Consider the following 22,889-nt stretch of genomic DNA (forward strand, 5'->3'; position numbering starts at 1 on the left):
TACAATAAAAAAAAATACCAAAGCGGTACATGTACTTTTACATACGAAAGTTCATAAGACCTAATTCAAAATGTATACTATTTACCTAAACAAATAAAATAAAATTGCCATGTGCGAGTCAGACTCGCACATGAAGGGTTCCGTAAAATCACGTTCATTAAAGCGGCAACATAAATGCGGCAACATAAAATAAACCTGTGAAAATTTCTTCTTTCTAGTAACACAGTTCCTGAGACACAGACGCTGACAAACAGACAGACAAACGGACAGACAGACAGAAAGACAGCGAAGTTTCAGTAATAGGGTCTCGTTTTTACCCCTTGAGTACGGAACCCTAAAAACAGCAATAAAACTATACATAAGTATACTGCATAAGATATGCATGATTAAAGTTTCAAGTTTCTATTGTTACTATCTAGGTACCTACTCAGTGATTCGCCTTATGTGATAACAAAGTACTTTATCACTATCAGAAATAAGTAAATATCTGTTTTAGTTTACAAACAGACAATACGTGCACCGTGCAAGCAATGACATTAATGGTATTGGTTGACATATAAGAAAGCGAGTAAACTTGGAAGTTGGGTATCACATATATACTTGGTTACTAACCACTGACATTTTTCGTATATTCGTCCACCAAACATCGCGAATATAGGTCCAATCTTTCTTTTCTTTTATAATACCTAGGCTCTGTGCATATTGTCCAATACTTTTCCAGGCATCACATCTTATTTCTTTTGTAACGGTTGCGGAAAATGGACCAAATAACACGTCTTTATTTTCGTTCATTTTTGCCAAAACGCACATTTTCAATTTTCGCTGTTTTCACGTTTTCCCGTCATTTTTTTATAATATTTGAAATACGTTTGTACTGAAAAACTTCAATTATATTTTGTTAAATAGCTGTCGCCGAAAATATGTCAATATTCAGTATTCAAATTGCCGCCTAAATGTTACTTTTTAGAAAAAAAAACATGACCTAGGCAAAGGTTTTACTCATTCAGCCAACAAATTTACTTATAATTTGTATAATTTGCTAATAATATTAGCACCAATGTTACAAGTTCCAATAAATATATTATGCAACAGAATATATTAGTACTAGTAATTTGAGATCTTATAACTTGTAGTTTAGAAATATTATTAGCAATTTATGCAACAGGAATATTCTTGTATTATTATTTATTATTATGAGCCCATACTGTCCCACTACTGGGCAAAGGCCTCCCTCTTATTCTTCCACGTGTCCCTATCCTCGGAAGTCTCCCACCAGTCTCTGTCGAAGGCATCAAGTTCGTCCCGCCATCTCCGACGAGGTCTACCGTGACGCCTTACAACCTGTGGGACCCAACAGGTGGCTGTTTTGGCCCACAGGTCATCCGGCATACGGCAGACGTGCCCTGCCCAGTCCCATTTGAGCTTAGCGGCAGTTTCAGCTACATCAGTTATTCCAGTTTTAGAGCGTAGTATTGTATTTTTAATGCGATCGGTTAACTTCACGCTCAGAATACTACGCTCCATAGCTCGCTGACAAACCTTGAGTTTGGTTTTTTGAACTTTTGTCAAAGACCAAGTCTGTGCTCCGTAGGTGAGGATGGGGAGAATGCACATGTCCATGAGTTTTCTTTTTAGTGATATAGGGAGGTTTCCCTTCATGTGCTCTTTTATGGACCAAAAGCTCATCCAGGCATTCTCGGTCCGTCTTGCAACTTCTTTATCTTGCCGCGCCTGGAAGGATACTATTTGGCCCAGGTATATATACTCATGGACGTATTTTATTTCTCCCCCGTCCACTTCTACTCCTATTGGTGCACTATTGGTCATGAGCTTAGTCTTTGACATGTTCATTGTTAACCCAACCTCAAGGCTTGCCCGGCTCAGGTCCTGTAGCATGACGCGGAGTTCCGTAGCTGAAGATGAGAACAGGACAATGTCGTCGGCGAAACGTAGATTTGTTAACTGTCTTCCGCCGACGTCAATTCCTTTATGTTCCCATCCTGCCGCCAGCTTCCTGAACACCTGTTCAAGGGTACTATTGAACAACTTAGGTGACAGGGGATCGCCTTGCTTGACGCCTTTGTTTATGTTAAAGGACGGTCCGGGAGACTGTAGTTTGATACAAGCGGTGCTGGAGGCATAGATGTTGCAGATTAGGTGAACATATGTAGGTTCTATGCCTTGGTCCAGCAATGCGGCAAATATGGATGTATGGGTTATACTGTCAAAAGCTTTATTATAATCTACAAAGGCCAAATAAAGAGGGATGTTGAATTCATGGTATTTTTCAATTATCTGGTTCAGGGTCTGTAAGTGGTCTGTGGTAGAAAGTCCTGGTCGGAACCCGGCCTGTTCGGGAGGTTGATTGCTATCTAATTTACCAGCAATGCGACATTCAATTACTTTAACAAACGTTTTGTAGAGGTGCGAGACAAGGCTAATGGGTCTATAATTATTGATATCCAATTTATTGCCTTTCTTGTGTAGTAAAATGATGTTTGAATGGCAGAACTTTTCAGGGAATTTTCCAGATTTCAAAATAGAGTTGAAAAGATTAGTGATATGTGGTAAGAGTGTAGGTTCTCCTATTTTCAGTATCTCAGTCGTGATGCCGTCCTCACCAGGGCTTTTCCCGTATTTCATCTTTGCAAGAGCAAGATGAACCTCGTGGCCAGTTATGGGTGGGATGGAATCAGGACAGGAGTAATTGTAGGTAGATTCACATGCGTGAACTAAATTTTTGTCGGAATACAACTGTTTATAAAAACTAGTACATATGTATGTTACTTTCTCCCGGCTTCCCTGTTTCACACCACTATCATCGCGCAAGCAAGTTACCCAAGTTTTGCCTTTCGACATGCCCTGTTTAGCTATTTTTAATGAACGATTCTTTTCCAATGCTATCTGTATTAAATTATCATTGTGTTTTCTGATGTCATTTCTAATGCTGCGCTTTACTTCTTTGTCAATTAATTTGTATTGTGTGCCAGTAATATTAAATCGGTGCAATTCTCGTTGTTTCAATAGGTTTAAAGTTTCGGTGGATAATTTCTTTAGCTTATGATTCTGTTTTTAGGGTTCCGTAGCCAAATGGCAAAAAACGGAACCCTTATAGATTCGTCATGTCCGTCTGTCTGTCCGATTCTGTCACAGCCACTTTTTTCCGAAACTATAAAAGCTATACTGTTCAAACTTGGTAAGTAGATGTATTCTATGAACCGCATTATGATGTTTACACAAAAATAGAAAAAAAAACAATAAATTTTGGGGGTTCCCCATACTTAGAACTGAAACTCAAAAAATCTTTTTTAATCAAACCCATACGTGTGGGGTATCTATGGATAGGTCTTTAAAAATGATATTGAGGTTTCTAATATAATTTTTTTCTAAACTGAATAGTTTGCGCGAGAGACACTTCCAAAGTGGTAAAAAGTGTGTCCCCCCCCCCCCCCCCCGTAACTTCTAAAATAACAGAATGAAAAATCAAAAAAAAATATATGATATACATTGCCATGCAAACTTCCACCGAAAATTGGTTCGAACGATATCTAGTAAGTAGTTTTTTTTTAATACGTCATAAAAAATTAAAAAAATTTTTTTTTCATCAAACCCATACGTGTGGGGTATCTAAGGATAGGTCTTCAAAAATGATATTTAGGTTTCTAATATCATTTTTTTCTAAACTGAATAGTTTGCGCGAGAGACACTTCCAAAGTGAAAAAAAGTGTGTCCCCCCCCCTGTAACTTCTAAAATAACGGAATGAAAAATCTAAAAAAAATATATGATATACATTACCATGCAAACTTCCAACGAAAATTGGTTTGAACCAGATCTAGTAAGTAGTTTTTTTAATAGGTAATAAATGGTACGGAACCCTTCATGGGCGAGTCCGACTCGCACTTGGCCGCTTTTTTTATTTAATTGTGTTGCTAGCGATTCTAATACACTTCTCTACTTGTAAATATTCTTGGTCTACGCCGTCGTTATCAGTGTCAGTTTCTAATAAGCTGAAGGCATTATGTAACTCTAGGTTAAAACTATCTTTATTAAATATGAGAACTTCCTTATCTAGTTTTTCCTTATCTTGTATTATTAGTAAAATCAAAAATGGTTAAAAGTAAGACTTGTAAATCATTGACTTGTAACTAGTATTATTTCCTAGTATTATTAGTAAACTTATGCAATAGGCCCCTGATGGCAGGAATTACTTTGAAATAAAAACTTAGTACTTATAGTTTTTATTTATTTGTACCCGTTTGCAATACATTGTTTAACATTATTTTCAGTGATTGAAATATTATTTCATAATAACCATTGTTTTTTTGCAGGTCAAGTTAAGTACTGACAGCGCTTTAATAATAACGTCTAACACATTTTTTTATTTATTTCGTGCATTCGTCGTGGACAAGTTATTGAGATATTGTGTATATATTACCAAAGTGCAACTTCATCTAGTTTATTGTGAGTATTTGTAAAAATAACTAAATATTAAACTTAGGTAATGTTCTAAGGTGATAATTCTGATAATAGACTAAAACATAATACCCAGGTATTGTATCTAATAAATAAATGGTTTTTTTGGTTACAAAACAAGAATCAATAATTTTATCAAGAATGGACCCATTACTTTAAAAAAATATTTTGTTTCAGCGGATTCCAGTATTTTCTTACTATGGCCGATATTTTTTACTTCCCTTTACCTGGACAGTATTGTAACTATCCCGTTTTCTATTTTGATTTTCGTCGTGGACTATTTTACGTTTGTAAGTATAATATGTATTATTGTTACTAGTTTTTTTTGCTTGTGTTGATTTTATATTTAATTTTAATAATTGTATCTATGCAGTTTCAGTAACACAATTAAGTGATTGAATAACTGGTTTTTATTTTAGGTAATCACTTATCAATGCCTGATTGAGGTTATAGTTTGTGAATGGCAAGTACTTAAACGATGGCACGGAGCAGTAATATTGTATATTTTAGCTAATGTACATCAGCAACAATGGTTTACAATAGTAAGTTCATCTCTGTGTTCAGTTGGTCAGTCAGTCAGTAAGGACATACGCCATACAACAAGCCCTTAGCTAAATAGTTTTGCTGGTTAAAGTAGAAAATAAGCTGACGTTTTTCACAATCGTATACATGAATCTAAATCTAAATCTCTCTGAGATAACATTAATAACATAACAGACTAATAACATCGATATACATCGCGTTGTGTTTCCATATCTAATCTGTAATATCTGCATGCTTCATTTTTAATTAAATAGATAAGGTATTTTTATACTGATTATTGATTGTCACGTTTGTTCTCCAAAAATGATTCAAAGTATAACTGATGTAGTACTATGGATATTTGAGAATATAAACGTCTGTCCCTGTTATTTTTATTTCCGACGATAAAACCTACGTATTCTTCAAGCATGTCACATCAATTCGTACTCGCATATGTAGTCGCGAGAGTGTCGCGATCCAGTCAATATGAGCCGAACTGCGCACTGTGATGTTGTCACGAAAGTTGTGTCGTGAAATGGTGTAATAATACTTAACTGTTTGATGGAATCTCATATCATCGGTAATAATAATAAAAACCGGGCAAGTGCGAGTCGGATTTATAAATACGGCAAAAAAAATATGTTTGTTGTATGGGAGCCCCCTTAAATATTTATTTTATTCTGTTTTTAGTATTTGTTGTTATATTGGCAACAGAAATACATCATCTGTGAAAATTTCAACTGTCTAGCTATCATGGTTCATGAGATACAGCCTGGTGACAGACGGACGGACGGACAGCGAAGTCTCAGTAATAGGGTCCCGTTTGACCCTTTGGGTACGGAACCCTAAAAACGAGCGAGTGTCTCTTGGCGGAGTGGCATTCCCAATTCGCAATGTTGGTCCAGGCTACTTGAGTTTTTCTCCGATCTTTTTGCCTGGGCACAGGGTGTTCTCAACTACTTATACTAGAGTCAGACAAAAATATATCATTGACCAAGCGTTAGCAAAGCTCTCTGTTTCAGCTTGGGCAAGAATGCTTTCGTATGTCCTCTGTAGGTCGCAAAAAACGTTATGATATAGGTACCTAATCCAATCTTAGTACAGTGAAACCTGGATAACTTCGATCTCAAGGGACCTGGGAATTGGTCTCACTTAAACAGATATTCCACTTACACAGTTTTCCCAGATGTGAGGTTTAAAAAAAAATTGTTTCGTTTGAAAAAGGTTCCAGTTATAGAGTTCAGAATACAGGTTAGTTCAGTTACAGAGGTTAGATTGTTATCTGTAAATATTAAACATACTGTTGTAATCTTTAGATATAGGTAATCACAAAAAGGTCAACAAAAATAATCAAGTTCGTGTTTTTATACAAAGAAGTGAATCACTCAAAAAAATCTGTAATTTTTGTTTTGTTGCTTGATCCATGTTAACAGGCAGGTTTCAAGTTCTCTTTGTTCTTGCGAAATTTGAGACTGAATTTTGTCTTTATTCTTAATTATTCGACATCCAGTCGATTTTGGCATATTAAATTCCACATAGACTTCATCGCACACACCAACCTACCTACCAACCTACCAAATCAACCTACCTATCCAAGGTGGCCCTGACCTGGAAGATGCTCGGAAAACGGAAACATGGTCGCCCTAAATCTACTTGGCGCCGTTCCGTGGAGCAAGAGTTGGGTGAATTGGGGATGAGGTGGGAGGAGGTTACTCAAGCTGCCCAAGACCGGAGTCAGTGGAAGAAAATGGTTCGAGCCCTACACCCCAGCAGGGGGTAACAGGATGAAAAGAAGAAAGAAGAAGAGACTTCATCGCGTGTCTTTCCACTTTTAAAAACGGATATTAAATTTTGTTTTTCATTAGCGTTCGTTTTGGCATATTTCAAATATGTAAATACCCGGATGATAGCTAAAACTATACTAACTCGAGACTCATTTTATTATGCACAATAAGCCAAAGTCCGAAATTTGCGGGTAGACTTAGAACGAAACGGAAATTTGTTTGCGTCCTCCATAGGTCTTAGTTAATGAGGTTCGAAATTGACAGCATGTCAGTAATAGAGGTTAATACTATACATATAAAAATCAAGAAAAAAGTGTTTCAAACGTAGTCTCAGTAAAAGAGATAAAAACACTCACTGCCCCAGTTATAGAGGTAATTTTGACGAATAAATCGACAGGACTCATCTCAGATACAGAGGTCTCTTTTGTACCACTAACAGAGGTCATTCAATGGTAAAGTGTTGAGACCGCAGCATGCGTCCCATAGGGGTCACAAAACCGGTTTCACCGAAACCGAAAAAACCGGGTTTTTCGTCGATTGAGAAAACCGGCTTTCTAATTTGAAAAAACCGGTTTTTCGAGTTTTTCGGTTTTACACTTAAATACTTGTAAGTATTACTTTGATTATCAGTTTATTACTACTTATAACTTCTTCTTCTATTTGTAATTTCTACTTTTTAGTTTATCAGTAAATATAGAACATATAATTGAATTAATAAAAATTAGCTAATTGCCCTACCCTACGTATAGTGATGATACATTAGACATTCTCTCTATCCCAAGATCCCATTATCAATTCGTAAAGCTGCTGACATGAAAAATAATTTTGCACACTTTTAAATTATGCCTGAACGTAGGATAGATCTGTGCCTTCGATGCGTAAGCTGTCAAAACATGACAATGTGGCGGATGAAGTTTGAAATGTCACCGTATTTAAGAATTATTTCGCATAAGTTTTTTAACCGACTTCAAGATTTCAAAAGAGGAAGGTTATCAATTCGGTTGTTTTTTTTAAATGTTTGTTACTCCATTACTCCGTCATTTCTGAACCGATTTTGAAAATATTTTTTTTGTTTGAATTTATATATATACAGATTAGTCTCGTTTTTGTCAAAACTCAGTTCTGATGATGGGATCCATAAGGAATCGAGGGAACTCTTCAAATGTGAAAGGCAAACATATAGTGATTTTTGTATTTTCTGTAACAAATCAAGCATTTACATTTAAAAAAGTGACATTTGATGAAGTGGAACTGCTGATGATGATCAGAATGGAACTCGTCAACGACGCATAGTACACGTTTCGCGATTTCTCCTCTTCGCTGTGTTTGTTAAGTAAATTAACTTTTCAAAACAATTTTTTGTCTAGTTCGAGTTCTGACGATGAGGTCCATGGGGACTCGAGGGAACTCATCAAATGTTAAAGGCATATATATAGTGATCTTAGTATTTTCATTAACAAATCAAGTATTTACATTTGTAGAAGTGACATTTGATGAAGTGGAATTGCTGATGATGAACAGAACGGAACTCTTCAATGATGCATAGTTCACGTTTGGCAATTTGTTCTCTTTGCATGTTTGTCAAGCAGTTAGGTTTTCAAGGCACATTTTTATATTTCTATCCTATTTAGTTTTTTTTAAATAATTATCTGGTGCTTTATTTCATGCATGGTGTGAAATAATTTATCTTAAATACAGTCGAATACCCTATTGCGGGTATCTTTCCAGTCAACCATAGGGCAAATCTGAAATGTGTCAAGGTGGGTGCAGTGGCAAAAAAAAAACATGTTACTTCCTTTTCGACATAATTAGGCGTAGGACGCTGTCTTTTAAATTTCATTGTATAAAATCTAAAATCAACAATAATCGTTCTTTCACCGGTCTCCCTAATTGAAGTCGGTTTTTTGTTTCTTAAAAATTATTTCTTCGCAAGTGTGATGAAAAATATTGTGTGTAACTCCGGGGGTATAAATATTGTTACTGAAGTCTTTAATTCACTCCAAACTGCGGCTGTCGTGAATATATAGACTCTCGTACAATATTTCACTTACCCCCCTCGTTGCACACCCAACCTAGTTTAACCAAGTTTCACTGTATACTACGTTACATGGAGTATCTTAACAACTAGTTAGAATACATATTGTTAATTATTGTTATACTACGAAAACGTAGGTACCGACTTATATTTTGTTTTTAATTTCAGAACAATTGGCTCATAGCATACGGGATTCGTTCAGCTACATTTACTGAATTATTAATAATAACCTTCTTATACCCCTTGAGTAGACTCGTGGAGGATACAACGTTCCATAATGGGATTGCACCTTCTTTTGTTGCTGTTATAAGCTTACGACTCGTGTGCTTACTTTATATTGTAAGTTATTTGTGTTGGATTATTTCTTAAGATACCTATCCTGAAAAATCCCACGAATAAAATGGTGTTAAGAGCTTTATACCTTTTTAAAGGGTTGCCCAAAAATACGTTGATATTATTTCCTGCGGCATGCTGTTGACAATTTGAACAAACGTTTTTGTTTGTCTATCAATGCTAAAGGAGAATATTATGAAGATAATACGTGTCGATTTAGTAAAATTATTGTAGAATAGTTTTAATTGACATTTTTTGTAAAGATGAGTAACAGAAAAGTATTCCTAAAAAAGTTATGGGAACGTATTTGTGCATGGGCCAACCTGTATTAGTAAACTACATAATATAGTTATTTTACGTCTCGCTCGCGCCGATTCGTGGATAGACAACTACGAGCGAAATGCACGATAACTGAATGACATTGTTTAGAAAAATTACACCATCAAAAGCAATAATTTGAAATATTTTTTTCTACGGCGAACTATAACCATTTTTGGAAGGTAGTCCGGAGTTAAAAATCATTCAGACGATGCGAGAAATCGCATGCGAGTTTCATTACATTGCGGTATTAGATGGATCGGCGAATTGGATGTAACCTCCATAGTACGCAATGTAACTAAAATCTCATGCAAGTTCGTGCGCCGTCTAAATTAGCCCTTAGTTTACTTAGATAGATCATCTTATTGTGACCCAGTCGTGCCAAATGGCGCAATGTGGGCTGAAATTCGGCTCTCATTGACATAGAAACCGAAGTTGTTATTTTTATGTTTTTTGGATTGAAATAGGTTTTGCCCAGCATTGTTATGGTAACCTATGAGTTTTAGACGATTTGGAATGAAGTAGTCGAGTTACAATTTTTTTTTTAAATAAATGTTGGGGCAGGTAAAAGAAATCATAATTACTCAAGAACCGCAAAACAAACCGTAATATCCTCGCAGGTGGTTATACTACGAATTATTTGTGATTTTTTGGCATACTACATATATACGTCACGGGTGCAGTTTTTTTTTAATCATTATTTGTTTCTATGGGAAAAGCACAAAACCAAAGTCAACATTTTATTTTATTTTTATTGAATTGGGTTTTGCGTAGTGTGTTTATGCTAAGTTATAAGTTTCAGATGATTTTAATTGAACATAGTAGTTATTTTTTTTTAAATCATAGCTCTACTACGAATTATTTGTGATTTTTTGGCATACTATATATATCCGTCACGGGTGCAGTTTTTTTAGAATCATTAATTTTTTCTATGGAAAAAGCACAAAACCAAAGTCAACATTTTAATTTTTTTTTGATTGAATTGGGTTTTGCGTAGTGTGTTTATCCTAATTAAGTTATAAGTTTCAGATGATTTTAATTGAAAATAGTAGTTATGTTTTTTTTAAATCATAACTCTACAAATTTCAACTCAAATCGTCTGAAACTTATAACTTAGCATATATGTGGTATGCCAAAAAATCACAAATAATTCGTAGTATAACCATCTCCTAGGATATTGCTTAATGATTTCTTGTTCCTGCTCCATACATTTATTTTGAAAAAAAAATCGTAGCTCAACAATTTTCATTTCAAATCGTCTAAAACTCGTAGGTTACCATAAGAAAAAAAGGGTTCCGTACTGTTTATGACGTATAAAAAAACTACTTACTAGATCTCGTTCAAACCAATTTTCGGTGGAAGTTTGCATGGTAATGTATATCATATATTTTTTTTAGATTTTTCATTCTGTTATTTTAGAAGTTACAGGGGGGGGGACACATTTTCCCACTTTCGAAGTGTCTCTCGCGCAAACTATTCAGTTTAGAAAACAATGATATTAGAAACCTAAATATCATTTTTGAAGACCTACCCATAGATATCGCTTTTTAGCGATAAGACCGCCTGTTGTTTACCTCTTCTTTATGTGTTGTATTATTTGTACTGTTTCTGTATTGAGGTGTGCAATAAAGTGTATTTGTATTGTATTGTATTGTATGCCCCACACGTATAGGTTTGATGAAATGTTTTTTTTTCTAAATTTTATGACGTATAAAAAAAACTATTTACTAGATCTCGTTCAAACCAATTTTCGGTGGAAGTTTGGATCATAATGTATATCTTTTTTTTTTTAGATTTTTCATTCTCTTATTTTAGAAGTTACAAGGGGGGGGGGGGGGGGGACACACATTTGTATATAGGTATACTTATACTTGATAAAATTATATGAAGTATTACGTTATAAAAATATATACTATAAAAAGTCATTAAATTTATAAAACATGGCTATATACTACTTACAAATTATATTAGAATAGGCTTTATGTCAGTTTAGATGAAATCACAATATAACGTTTATTAAAAATTACATAAAAGAAACGTTTATTAAAAATTACATTATACTCGTAACTTATCAAATGGCGTAACAAATGTATGATAGTTTTTTTTATAATTATATTAAGCATTACACACCCATCTTTAATAGCTGTATATCTTTCTTTTAGGTGAAGTTTTTACGCTCCTCATCACTTTTCGGAATTTTTTTACCATCAAAATGGAAAACAGGAATAACTTATGCATTAGTTTTAATTCTGACAGCTGGATTACTAGTTAAATTATATGACATTGTCGTAATTAAAAAGAAGGTACGTGAACTTTTCTTAATCACTAGTTCATATTAATATCGTCAAACTAGCCAACTTTGCCTGAGTTATCTATAGGATATCATAAGGTAAATGCATTCATAAACAAATTGGTTTATGTAAACAAATGAGGCAGGCTGTAGACACCAAAATGTGCCATATTTTTTGAAATCATGTTTTATTGAAAAACGCGGGCAAAGTTGGCTTGATTATTGTTTAGAATCAATGAATTTGTTATGCTTCCCACATTCATATACTTACACATAAGCATGCTCCTGATTTACAATGGATATGATTTAATCGATCACTAACTTAAATTCATGTAGTTGCTTCCTTTACATTTATAAGTTCGGTCACAATAAATCTTTCTACAAAATTGTATACATTTCTAAATACTTAGTAATTACAAAATCGGTGATCAATTTTTATTATTGTATCTCCTTGGATTTCACGGGCCTATAAATCCCGGTCTTTTGATAGGCTTGCGTGGGGATATAGATCCAACACGTAGAGGCCCCTTGGAGAGCTTTAATGTCATGTAGAACGCCTGCTGGAACCCGTTCACAGGCGCAACAATAGACACCCATGAACCGGTCGCAGCAGGCATTGGGACTATTGTAGTAAAAATGAACAGTATAACGGTCTATGGATTGAAGTTTGGGAGGACAATGAGACTGGGTTATTGCAAAGACGTCCGGACACCTGCCATAACAATGTTTCCACTAGTTATCGAGGCATATTATTCATTTATTTGACCTTTTTTTTTACCTTATGTGCTACTTGGCATTATATTACTTTTCGCGCCACTACTCGTATTCAGAAATGTGGCAATAAATTGTCTAAAACGTAACTGTAGCACGTGAACCACCACTACGACAGTGTTTCATTGTTATCATCATCTGTCATTGTCATTGGTGATGGTAAAAGGCCTTTTGTGGCGCAACTTATGATTATGAGGAGATGTGTCAACGGAATCGGTTCACCAATAGTACAGTCGAGGAAACTGATTCTTTAGCAGGTTCTGGTTCACTTTACACTGGAAAGCTCATAGCATAAGTATGTACAACCAAATTTACTAGAACCGCAAATTTCTAAAAATCAATTTCCTCGACCGTACATTGTGCAACGAGGGGGTAACTGAAATTTTGGATACGAGGGTGGTAATTCCCGATAGCCGCAGGCTGGAGGGAATTAAAGACCCGAGTTTGCAATATTCTTACCCCCGGAGTTACACAATGTTTTTTAACACACTTCAGAAAAAACAAAATTTTTAGCGAAATAATTCTTAAATACGGTGACATATCAAACATTCGTCCGCCATTTTGGAATTTCATGACAGGGGAGGCATCGAAGGCATAGACCTATTCGGCATTCAGCCACGATTGAAAATTATGTAAAAATATTTTAAACGGCTGTTAAATTAATCAAATTAAATAATTTTAAACATAAACAAAAATATTAAATTATAAACGTCAGTATTTAAAAAGTAAAACTCATTTATGCTACTCGGTTTGTATGAATAAGTGACATAATTAAAGGGAGTTATATTCCCTAGGGAGTTATAGCTTTTTTTTCACAATCCATAACTCCCCCGGGAATAAAATAGGCCTTTGTCCTTCAGCATACCTGCATGAAATAAGATCTTTTTCGAGCGACTGTGATGAAAAAAATATTAAATAACGGTTACCTAAATATAAAAAGAAAAATTACTAAGATTATTTTGATTATCGGTGGTACGTGTATCATTGACAAAATTAAGGAATTGACAAGTGGGTAGGTTCTTCAATAAGCAGGTATTTAGGGTTCTCAAGGAAGGGTCGCAAAGCTTGAGCGGCTCCCATATGTTGACGACGATGACCGCTTCCCATCAGGCGGCTAGTAGTTGTTTGCTGACTATCCTGTAACATAAAAAAAAATTCAAATATAATTAAATTAAGAAGATACCCAAGTTTCTTATGTTTAATAGATTTGTCTATACGGAAATTAGTGGAGGTCGGAAATGTCACAATGTCGGCTTTCGCGTTTTGAACACATTGAATTATTTTTCCGAGATTTTGACGCAGGTTACAATCAATGGTCGTGTTCGCGGATAACTATGTAAAACAGAGATTAGTGTAACTACCCGATGAAAAGTCTATGATAGGATTGGGCTTAGACATCACAAACAAACCACCCACCTTCACTTTCATTTCTCTAAATTTTGATGTGATCAATGATATAAGTGGTGCCATCTTACCAGGCACTACCTAAAGGTTATGGCGCCATCGCTCGAAACGATGCTGCTATACCTTTGACCTTTGATATATTAGATGGCGCCACTTTTTTGATACATAACAAATTGAGCACATATCAGTGAAAGAATAAGGATGAAATTAAAATGGCGATCTAAAAGTTTTAATTAGGTGTCGAAAGATGACAATAAATTTACGTCGCTACAAAGTTTTCTTTGACAACACACTTCTATTTCAAATTCTCTTTGATATGGGAGTACCTTCGAAGCCCTTTTTACGTCTTTTTACTAAGAAGAAAAGATTTTTGCAATAACTCAAAAACGGCTAGACCGATCATGAGCGCAATAGTTTTCAGTTAAAGTATTTACTAAGCTTTTGTTTTTGTCATATTTTTTGGACCCATCGTTCAAAAGTTAGAGGGGGGGGGGGGGGGCATATTTATTATCTTTCGGAGCGATTATTTCCTAAGATATGAACTTTATCATAAATGGTTCTCAGAAACCCGTAATTGTTTTAAAAGACCTATCCAATGATACCACACTATTGAGACAAAGCCGAAAACAATTCAAAAAGCGGCCAAGTGCGAGTTGGACTCGCCCATGAAGGGTTCCATACCATTAATGACGTATTAAAAAAAACTACTTACTAGATCTCGTTCAAACCAATTTTCGGTGGAAGTTTGCATGGTAATGTATATCATATATTTTTTTTATTTTTTTTCATTCTGTTATTTTAGAAGTTACAGGGGGGGGGGACACATTTTACAACTTTGGAAGTGTCTCTCCCGCAAACTATTCAGTTTAGAAAAAATGATATTAGAAACCTCAATATCATTTTTGAAGACCTATCCATAGATACCCCACACGTAAGGGTTTGATGATTTTTTTTTAATGACGTATTTATGGATTCCTTATTGTCCAAAATAAACGAATTTTATTTTATTTTTGTAAGGGTTCCGTTTTTTGCCATTTGGCTACGGAACCCTAAAAATATCATTACTCATTAGTATAGTATAGGTACTAAAAAAAAAACAATTTGTGTGGTAAGTGTCGACTTTTGGTGTGTATACAAAATTATCATCATCGGATAAATTATAATCGGAAGCGTCGGAGATTGCAGACGAAGAGCCAGCATCGCCAAATGCTGTGCTGCTACACGTGGACGTTTATGCTACTACTTTATATTTATACACCAAAAGTCGACACTTACCACACAAAATATCATTGATATAAATTAGCTTATTTGTTCATTTGCTATATAAATCAGCCTCTTGACCAGTTTTTATGCATTTTTTCTTCCCATCAATATTTTTTAATGTTTTTTCACAAGACTTACACTTAGTGTTATCCATTTTCTAACACAAAATGCAAATAAAACATATGCAGCTAGAATATGTGTCAAATGTTATCAACTTTGACATGTCATCGTCTATGCATTATAAATAGGTTTATAAGAAAGGGTTACACACCTACATACTAACTTATCTACACCCTGCACTAGTACTTTGTTTACATATGCTCCTAACTATCCATGCATATTTTTTCTGGAGGTGTACCTCCGCGAAAAGTAAAAAAGTAAATCTGAAGAATAATAAAATGTTTTTTTACACAATGATGTGTGAGTACATGACGTGGGTTAAAAATGTGTATTTTGTAGCTATTTTATTATTGTCAAATATAATTTTGTTTCGTTAATCTAACTTGAACAGTTTACAAAATATGCCACTTTCAATAATACGCTGATTATATTACATTATCCTGAATAACTCGAAAACAAAAGAAGATCGAGGACTGATATTAAGCATAGAGTGTTCTTAGGACTTGCCAGTACAGCACCTGAAAGAATAACCAAATTCGTCGTTGGGGGCGACTCTAGTTCGCTTAGCCTGCTAGACCCTTTGGTATGTATATTATAAATTAAAGGCCCCTTTTTCATGCCAACACCATTTGACATTTGGGGACCTCGAGGAATCGCAGCCATCTTGGAAAATGTGTACCATCCAGGATAAATTCGCATTTTACTCTAAATCTACATTCTTCATGAAAATATAGTGTAAAGCAACATTAAAGCTTATTAAATTCTACAAAAGCCTGGGATATCTTTGCGGAAAAAATACATCTTGTTACAGAAAATACTTGCTGAATCTAAGTTTAATGCTTATATACACTTACACTTCCAGGGGACATTCTCGTAATAGGAAACTCGGAGGAATATGAATTCCACTTTTAACTATACATTTGTACGTGATATACCCCAATATTAACATTTTACTCGACCGCGACTTAACCAGAAAGTGGGGTTATGGGTTTAAGTACAGATAATTAAGTACACCCTGTAGCTTAGGATACTGGACGGATTTTTTTTTAATGACGTATCGGTATTCCTCTTACCCTTCACAATTTGTTTACACTTGTTTTATTACAGAAAAAATAAACCAACCACCTTGAGAGGACTCCGATATTAAATCATATTTTTTTCCACTAGCGCCTAAACTATTCAGTGGATTTCAATAAAATAGACATCAGTAGATCCATAATTAGTACACAAGTGCTACGCAATACAAAGTTAGTAAAATGAACGTACGTGTAACATACATGTTATTGCAATCACATTATTTAGTTAAAAAGTTTTCCTCCATTTATTTTAGTAACTTTGTATTGCGTAGCATTCGTGTACTAATTTTGGATCTACTGATGTCTATTTTATTGAAATCCACTGAATATTTTAGGCACCAGTGGAAAAAATATGATTTAATATTCAGAGTCCTCTTAAGGCGGTTGGTTTAATTTATCTGTAATAAAACAAGTGTAAACAAGTTGTGAAGGGTAAAAAGAATCTACCGATACGTCTTTAAAAAAAATCCGTCCAGTATTCTAAGCTACAGGATGTACTGAATTATCAGTACTTTAACCCATAATCCTACTTTCTGGTTAAGTCGCAGTCGAGTAAAATGTTAATATTGGTGTAGACCATGTACAAATGTATAGTTAAAAGTGAAATTCATATTCCTCCGAGTTTCCTATAAAGAGAATGTCTCCTGGTAGTGTATAAGCGTTAAACTTAAATCCAGCAAGTATTAGCTATAACAAAATGTATTTTTCCGCAAAGACGTCCAAGGCTTTTTTGTGTAGAATTTAATAAGCTTTAGTGTTGCTTTACACTATATTTTCATAAAGAATGTAGATTTAGAGTAAAATGCGAATTTATCCTGGATGGTACACATTTTCCAAGATGGCTGCGATTCCTCGAGGTCCCCAAATGTCAAATGGTGTGGGCATGAAAAAGGGGCCTTTAATTTATATACATACCAAAGGGTCTAGCAGGCTAAGCGAACTAGAGGTGCCCCCAACGATGAATTTGGTCATTCTTTCAGGTGGTGTACTGGCAAGTCCTAAGATCACTCTATGCTTAATATCAGGTCCCCAAATGTCAAATGATGTGGGCATGAAAAGGGGGCCTTTAATTTATATACATACCAAATTTCATTACTGTTCTAGAGATTTCGAGGTTGGTCTTAATCCGATTCTGCTAAGATCTCAGTTCAGGCAGGCAGTTATGCAAATATATAATTGGTCGATCTAACAAAAATGTTATTTTTAGAATTGGAAGCTGATTTTTGTCCCCGTCAAAGAATGGGGTCCGTTTGATTTGTCTTTGAGGTTATTAAGAAAAAAATATGATTCCTCAAAAGTAAGTTTATTTACCTTTTTTAGACTCATACCTATTTCATCTCATAAGTCCCAGAATAGTTAGTTAAGTTCTTGAACTTGGAACCTTGACTTATTTAATCGAAAATAAAATTACGGTTTTAAATGAAGCCTCTTTAAGGGCCTCTGGGACTCGGAAGGAAGTACTTTAAGTTCTTTAACTTAAAGGCCTGAATTAGTATGAAAAAAAAAGTTGTATCTTCATACAATATCTATAAAACTTTATGGATAATAGACATGTAAATTAAATTCTAAGTCAAATCCCTAGAAAACTACAAGCGCTCTTCCAGACGTCAATGAAAGTATTACGGCAGCGACAGAATATACAGGGTGTAATCGTTAAGTGTAGCCAGGCGATTATTCCGTAAATATAACAGATATTAGAAAACTTGAAACTGATATCGAAAGTGCGTTACCCAATGAGTAAAACTACATTAATAACTTTTTTTAAATAAAAGCAGCAATATCAATATCCCAAACATTGACTTGAAACCCTCCCATACATTTAGTACGCCGTTCGTTGAAAGACTAGTTTATACGGTCTAGTGATTTCACCGTTATCAAAGGATTCATGAATTGTTTTATTCTATCCACTTATCCAGATCCATTTTATTATTTTATTACAGTTTATTCGTGCAAATACTGAATCTCAAGCAGTTTTATTTCTTACGACACCGACGTTCTCTGAGGGATGAGTCGTCGTACTAAATGTATGGGAGCATTTAAACTTAATATTTTTAATATTACTATATTTACAAAAAAGTTGTAAATGTAATTTTACTCATTAGATAACGCTCTTTCGATATGAATTTGATATCAGTTTACACTTAGCGATTACATCCTGTATGTACTCGTAGACTACGTTCTACATAGAAAAATGCCTTCCAGAAATGACGCCAGGCATACTGACACTGACGCAATCCCTTCTCCATGAATATGTCCTAGCAGCTTTGAATTACCTATATCCAATAAACTATTTCCCGTTATTAAAAAATGATGTATTGGCTATAACAATCATACATCACTATAGAGGCCGGGAAACGAAGGGAGGTCGAATAAGGATACGCGGCCGGCAACCCCGTTTCTCGCCGAGATTTGTATAGTGCTTTTCTCAAACTTGCAATGAAATAATAATAAAAATGGGATGATGATGATTGTTTCATGTCCTAATGTGATAGGTTATTCAGTGCGTAAGGTATTGAAGGGGAACAAAAATCTGATTATTTTGGCGCTACGACGCACGCCATTACGCTTCTTTTTCTTTTTTTTTATTATTACTTTCAGTGTTATCAAATGGGGAACGAAAATTTGATTATTTTTGCGCTACGACGCACGGTTTAGAAGATATTATATAAAGATTTTTGCATGACTGAAAAAAATAGGTGTGTCCTTAAAGACGATATATTTGAAAGCCATTTTGTATGTATAATGAATAAATAATTACTTATATACATAACAAACATCTAAGAGTTGAAGTATAGGCGACACAGTTAAAAAAATACGTCCTCTACCTCCTAAACCGTGCGTCTTAGCGCAAAAACAATAAAATCTTCGTTCCATTAGGAAACCCTGAAATAATATCAGACAAACACAAAAAAGAAAAAATAACACAAAAAAGGAAACAAAAAGCATAATGGCTGAATTTTGCTTATAGGTTTTTTTATGGTTGAATGCCAAGACGTGCCATAATTTGACGTTTAAAAACAAAAGGTTGCATTACAGGCCTAGGTGTGTATGGCTGTATGAAATTCCTTTACATATCAATCTTCACTCATCGCATCTGATGTAGTGTTTCCGGACCTAATTTGAAGTAAGTAATGTCAACATTACATTGCAAGTTTGAGAAAAATTCTATGCGTCAAACCTCTTGCGCGGCGTTATTAGTACATAACTATAGAGGCCGGGAAACGTACATACGTAACATTATATCGTGTATGTTGTTACAGTCAACATCAAAAGTAACGGATCAAACAAGGTATCAAAAGTACCTATCTACCATTCTGTAACAGCCGAACAAAAAGTGATGGTTCTAGATGTAAAACAATTAAGACTGTAAAAGATATACATCTGAACGTGAATATCAAAGATTTATCTATATTTGGAAAAGTTATCAGGAATATCAGATACTTTTGGCGCGTTGTTTCGTCCGTTACTATCGATGCTGACTGTACACACAAAAGTTGAAACATAATATTAATGTGTATTATTTATTTTGGAACAGTGTAGGTACACATAGAGTTTTATAAAATGGCAGTGTTAAATGCTTCCCATTTTTAAAACACGTTTCTAGTTAGGTATCGATAAACTGAAAATAATACAAAACAACAACACGACATGGACAGGAAACCTGAAGTTAAAATATATTTATTATTGGACTTTGTGAGCCGTGAGGTACAGCAAGTGCATGAGGGTTGCAGTACATGCAGTACTTCTTTTTGATATTAGTGGTCCACAAGAACAGAGAATGTGCATGACGCATCTTGTTTCTTTCCAATTTGAAACATGTGTTTGTTCAACTTACAGTGTCCAGTCAATATTCTGGTCACCGCGCAGGTTTTGAGTCTTTTGAGCCCTAGCAGTTACTTAGCAGTTTTGCTGTTGATCGCTTTGATTAGAGCTTTCGAGTGTTCTTGTCCTTTGACAAACTTCCATCAATCGATTGCTCTTGTTTTTTCTAAGTTGCTGAGCAGAGAATATGTATCCCGTTTTGTGATTCCACAGAACGGTTCTAGGCCGACCAGGGGTGTATCTTTCTAATAAGTTCGTCCGGTCCGTCCGGTAGGTCTCTCATCATAGATTCCACATCCTACATCAATAGCTTTCTTGGAACCATCCGTGTACGAATTATGGCTTGCCTTTCCGACTCTTTCGACTTTTTTTTGGTTCATTTGTCTCTAGGAGGTATTTCTACAGTGTACAGTTTAGTAAAATGACATTCAGTGTCCGTATCATCAATGGGCATGCTAAGGGTTTTATTTGAAAAAACCTTTTAGTTTGGCTAATGCTTGAGAGCGCCAGTTTGGCCTGTTTAGCGTACATATTCTGTAGACGCACTGCTTGGTCTTCTTTTGCACTTGCAAGTGGAGTAGTATAATGTCCATGTCCAACAGTGTGTCTAGGGCCGCACCCAGTGTATAGGAGAAGGCGCCTATTGCTGTTAAACAAGCCGTGCATTGCAGGCTGTTTAAAGTTTCTATTGCCGTCTTTTGGCTTGTTTTGTTACACCAAACTGCGGAGGCGTAGGTGATAATGAGCCTCACTACCGCTGTGTATAACCACCTTGCAATTTTGGGTCTTATGCCCCATCTTGCTCCTGCCATTTGACAGGATGACCACTAGGCCATTTTCGCTTTTTGTATAATATTTCTCAGATGAGGGTTCCAAGTTAAGGCCCTGCATCGAAAAATAACGGGATCTTTGAAGCGTGGCAGGGGCTAGCCCCGGAAACAAACTGGCGTGATTTTCGGATATATGTATCTTGACTATATGATAAGAGGTATGATACTAGTCGAAACAAAAAGGCTTAAAATTTTCTCGATAGAATATAAATCCAAAGTTACATCTACATGTTTAGTGTTTACCTCAGTGCAACTAGAAAACACATCTTCATCCAGCATAATCCACTTTAAACTAAAGGTTTTCATCTCGTCTTAAACATCATTCAACTAAATATTAACTTATTATCTTATACAAACGGATTTATTCTGGTTTTTGATTTTATGAATTCAACAGAAAACGCCCATTTTACGCAGTTCGGTTTCTCTTTCTGTCATGCGTCAAAGTCATAAATGCGTCCTTTATGCCAGTAATGTTAGATGGCCGTTGTGCCTCAAAGAGGTAAGACCTATGTCAAATCGCGCAGCGCTCCAAATTACGTAAAATCGACATATCCAATAAACGTTGAGTCGTAGCTCTATTAACTAGTAACGGAATCTGAGGTCTACTACGAATGGAGCTATCTTTACAGGCCTATACGTTACGCATGTGTGCGTGTTTGCTTAGCTACGTCAAAGTCTAATACTCTTTGAACAATTACAACGGGTAAGGAAATTTCGACAGCTTCTGTAATGTATCGGTAGCTGTGTGGTCGTGTAGACACCAAAGAAAAAATGCGAGACATCTATAGACCAATCTAATCGCAACTTTTTTGTTTTCTTGTTTTGTTCCTATATAATATCTTTATTCCTTATTTTCTATTTTATTGTAAAAGTAAATCTTGTCTGTCTTATACAGAAATAAAGTTATTCTTTTAAATATGTGTATAAAAAACATATTTTAATCACACGAATAATTTTATTTTATTCATACCAATTTTTGTATAGCCTAGGTAATCTTTATGTAAAACAAATATACCTACTTATTATATAAAAAAACGAAAAAATCAACAAATTTATTAGAAAAAAAAAACTTGTTTGCACGGGCCGGGGTTTGAACCAGCGACCTCTGATTTGTAATCCGCATGCCTTAAGAACATAATTCACATAATTTATTTAACAGGATACTGTCAAAACGTCAATGACTAATATGACTTTTCAGCAAAGAGTAAAGTAAGTATGCTTTTCAGTTTGATTTTACTTGACAAGGAGCAATAAGAAAAACGTACCGAATCGTCCTTTTCTTAAAATTGCCATTCAAAGAAAATTCAGCTCGTGTGTGGTGCTATCTATAGTTTTTTTTTTATATGGGTATGCTGACAGCTGTTGTTTCAATACGATTTTGCGAGATTTGGCGTTTTTAGGTTAAAATTATATAGAGATAACACCTGTCACCCTACCCATCGAGTTTGAAAAATACTATAAATGTTAACATATACAGGATGGTTTTTGATAATGTACATCGTAGAACTTAATAATAACTGTTTTTAATTTCTTTTTTTTTCAGATTTTAAAATTATACCGCTCTACTTTTATACCTTATTAATATATCTTAGTCCTGACAAAGACGATTAAAGTTTTATACTTAGCAAAATCGCTTACTAACAATGTCTTTACAAAATCGCTCTCCTGTAAGTTTAGGCAACTGCTATAGTAGATACCACCATTTAACAGTTGCTTCAACCTCTTGTCTAACTGTCTGATAATTAAAGTAGTTCCTAATAGACGGCTTTGTGCAATTATGGATATCCCGATCAAACTTTTCATTTCAGAGGAACGCGATTCTGTGTTGATAATGTTAGTCTATACTT

The 22,889-nt window shown here is 35.0% G+C and overlaps 1 protein-coding gene across 1 annotated transcript in view; it reads left to right on the plus strand.

Moving 5' to 3' along the window:
- LOC133518881 (uncharacterized) overlaps positions 1-22,889 on the plus strand; it is a 40,341-nt gene that overhangs the window by 9,827 nt on the left and 7,625 nt on the right. The window contains exons 3-8 of the mRNA XM_061852648.1: positions 4,330-4,462; positions 4,652-4,764; positions 4,894-5,016; positions 8,984-9,154; positions 11,629-11,769; positions 17,598-17,687. Coding sequence (XP_061708632.1) covers positions 4,330-4,462; positions 4,652-4,764; positions 4,894-5,016; positions 8,984-9,154; positions 11,629-11,769; positions 17,598-17,687 — 771 coding nt within the window. The remainder of the gene's footprint in view (positions 1-4,329; positions 4,463-4,651; positions 4,765-4,893; positions 5,017-8,983; positions 9,155-11,628; positions 11,770-17,597; positions 17,688-22,889) is intronic.

Source organism: Cydia pomonella, chromosome 1, assembly GCF_033807575.1.
Source record: "Cydia pomonella isolate Wapato2018A chromosome 1, ilCydPomo1, whole genome shotgun sequence".
NCBI lineage: Eukaryota > Metazoa > Arthropoda > Insecta > Lepidoptera > Tortricidae > Cydia > Cydia pomonella.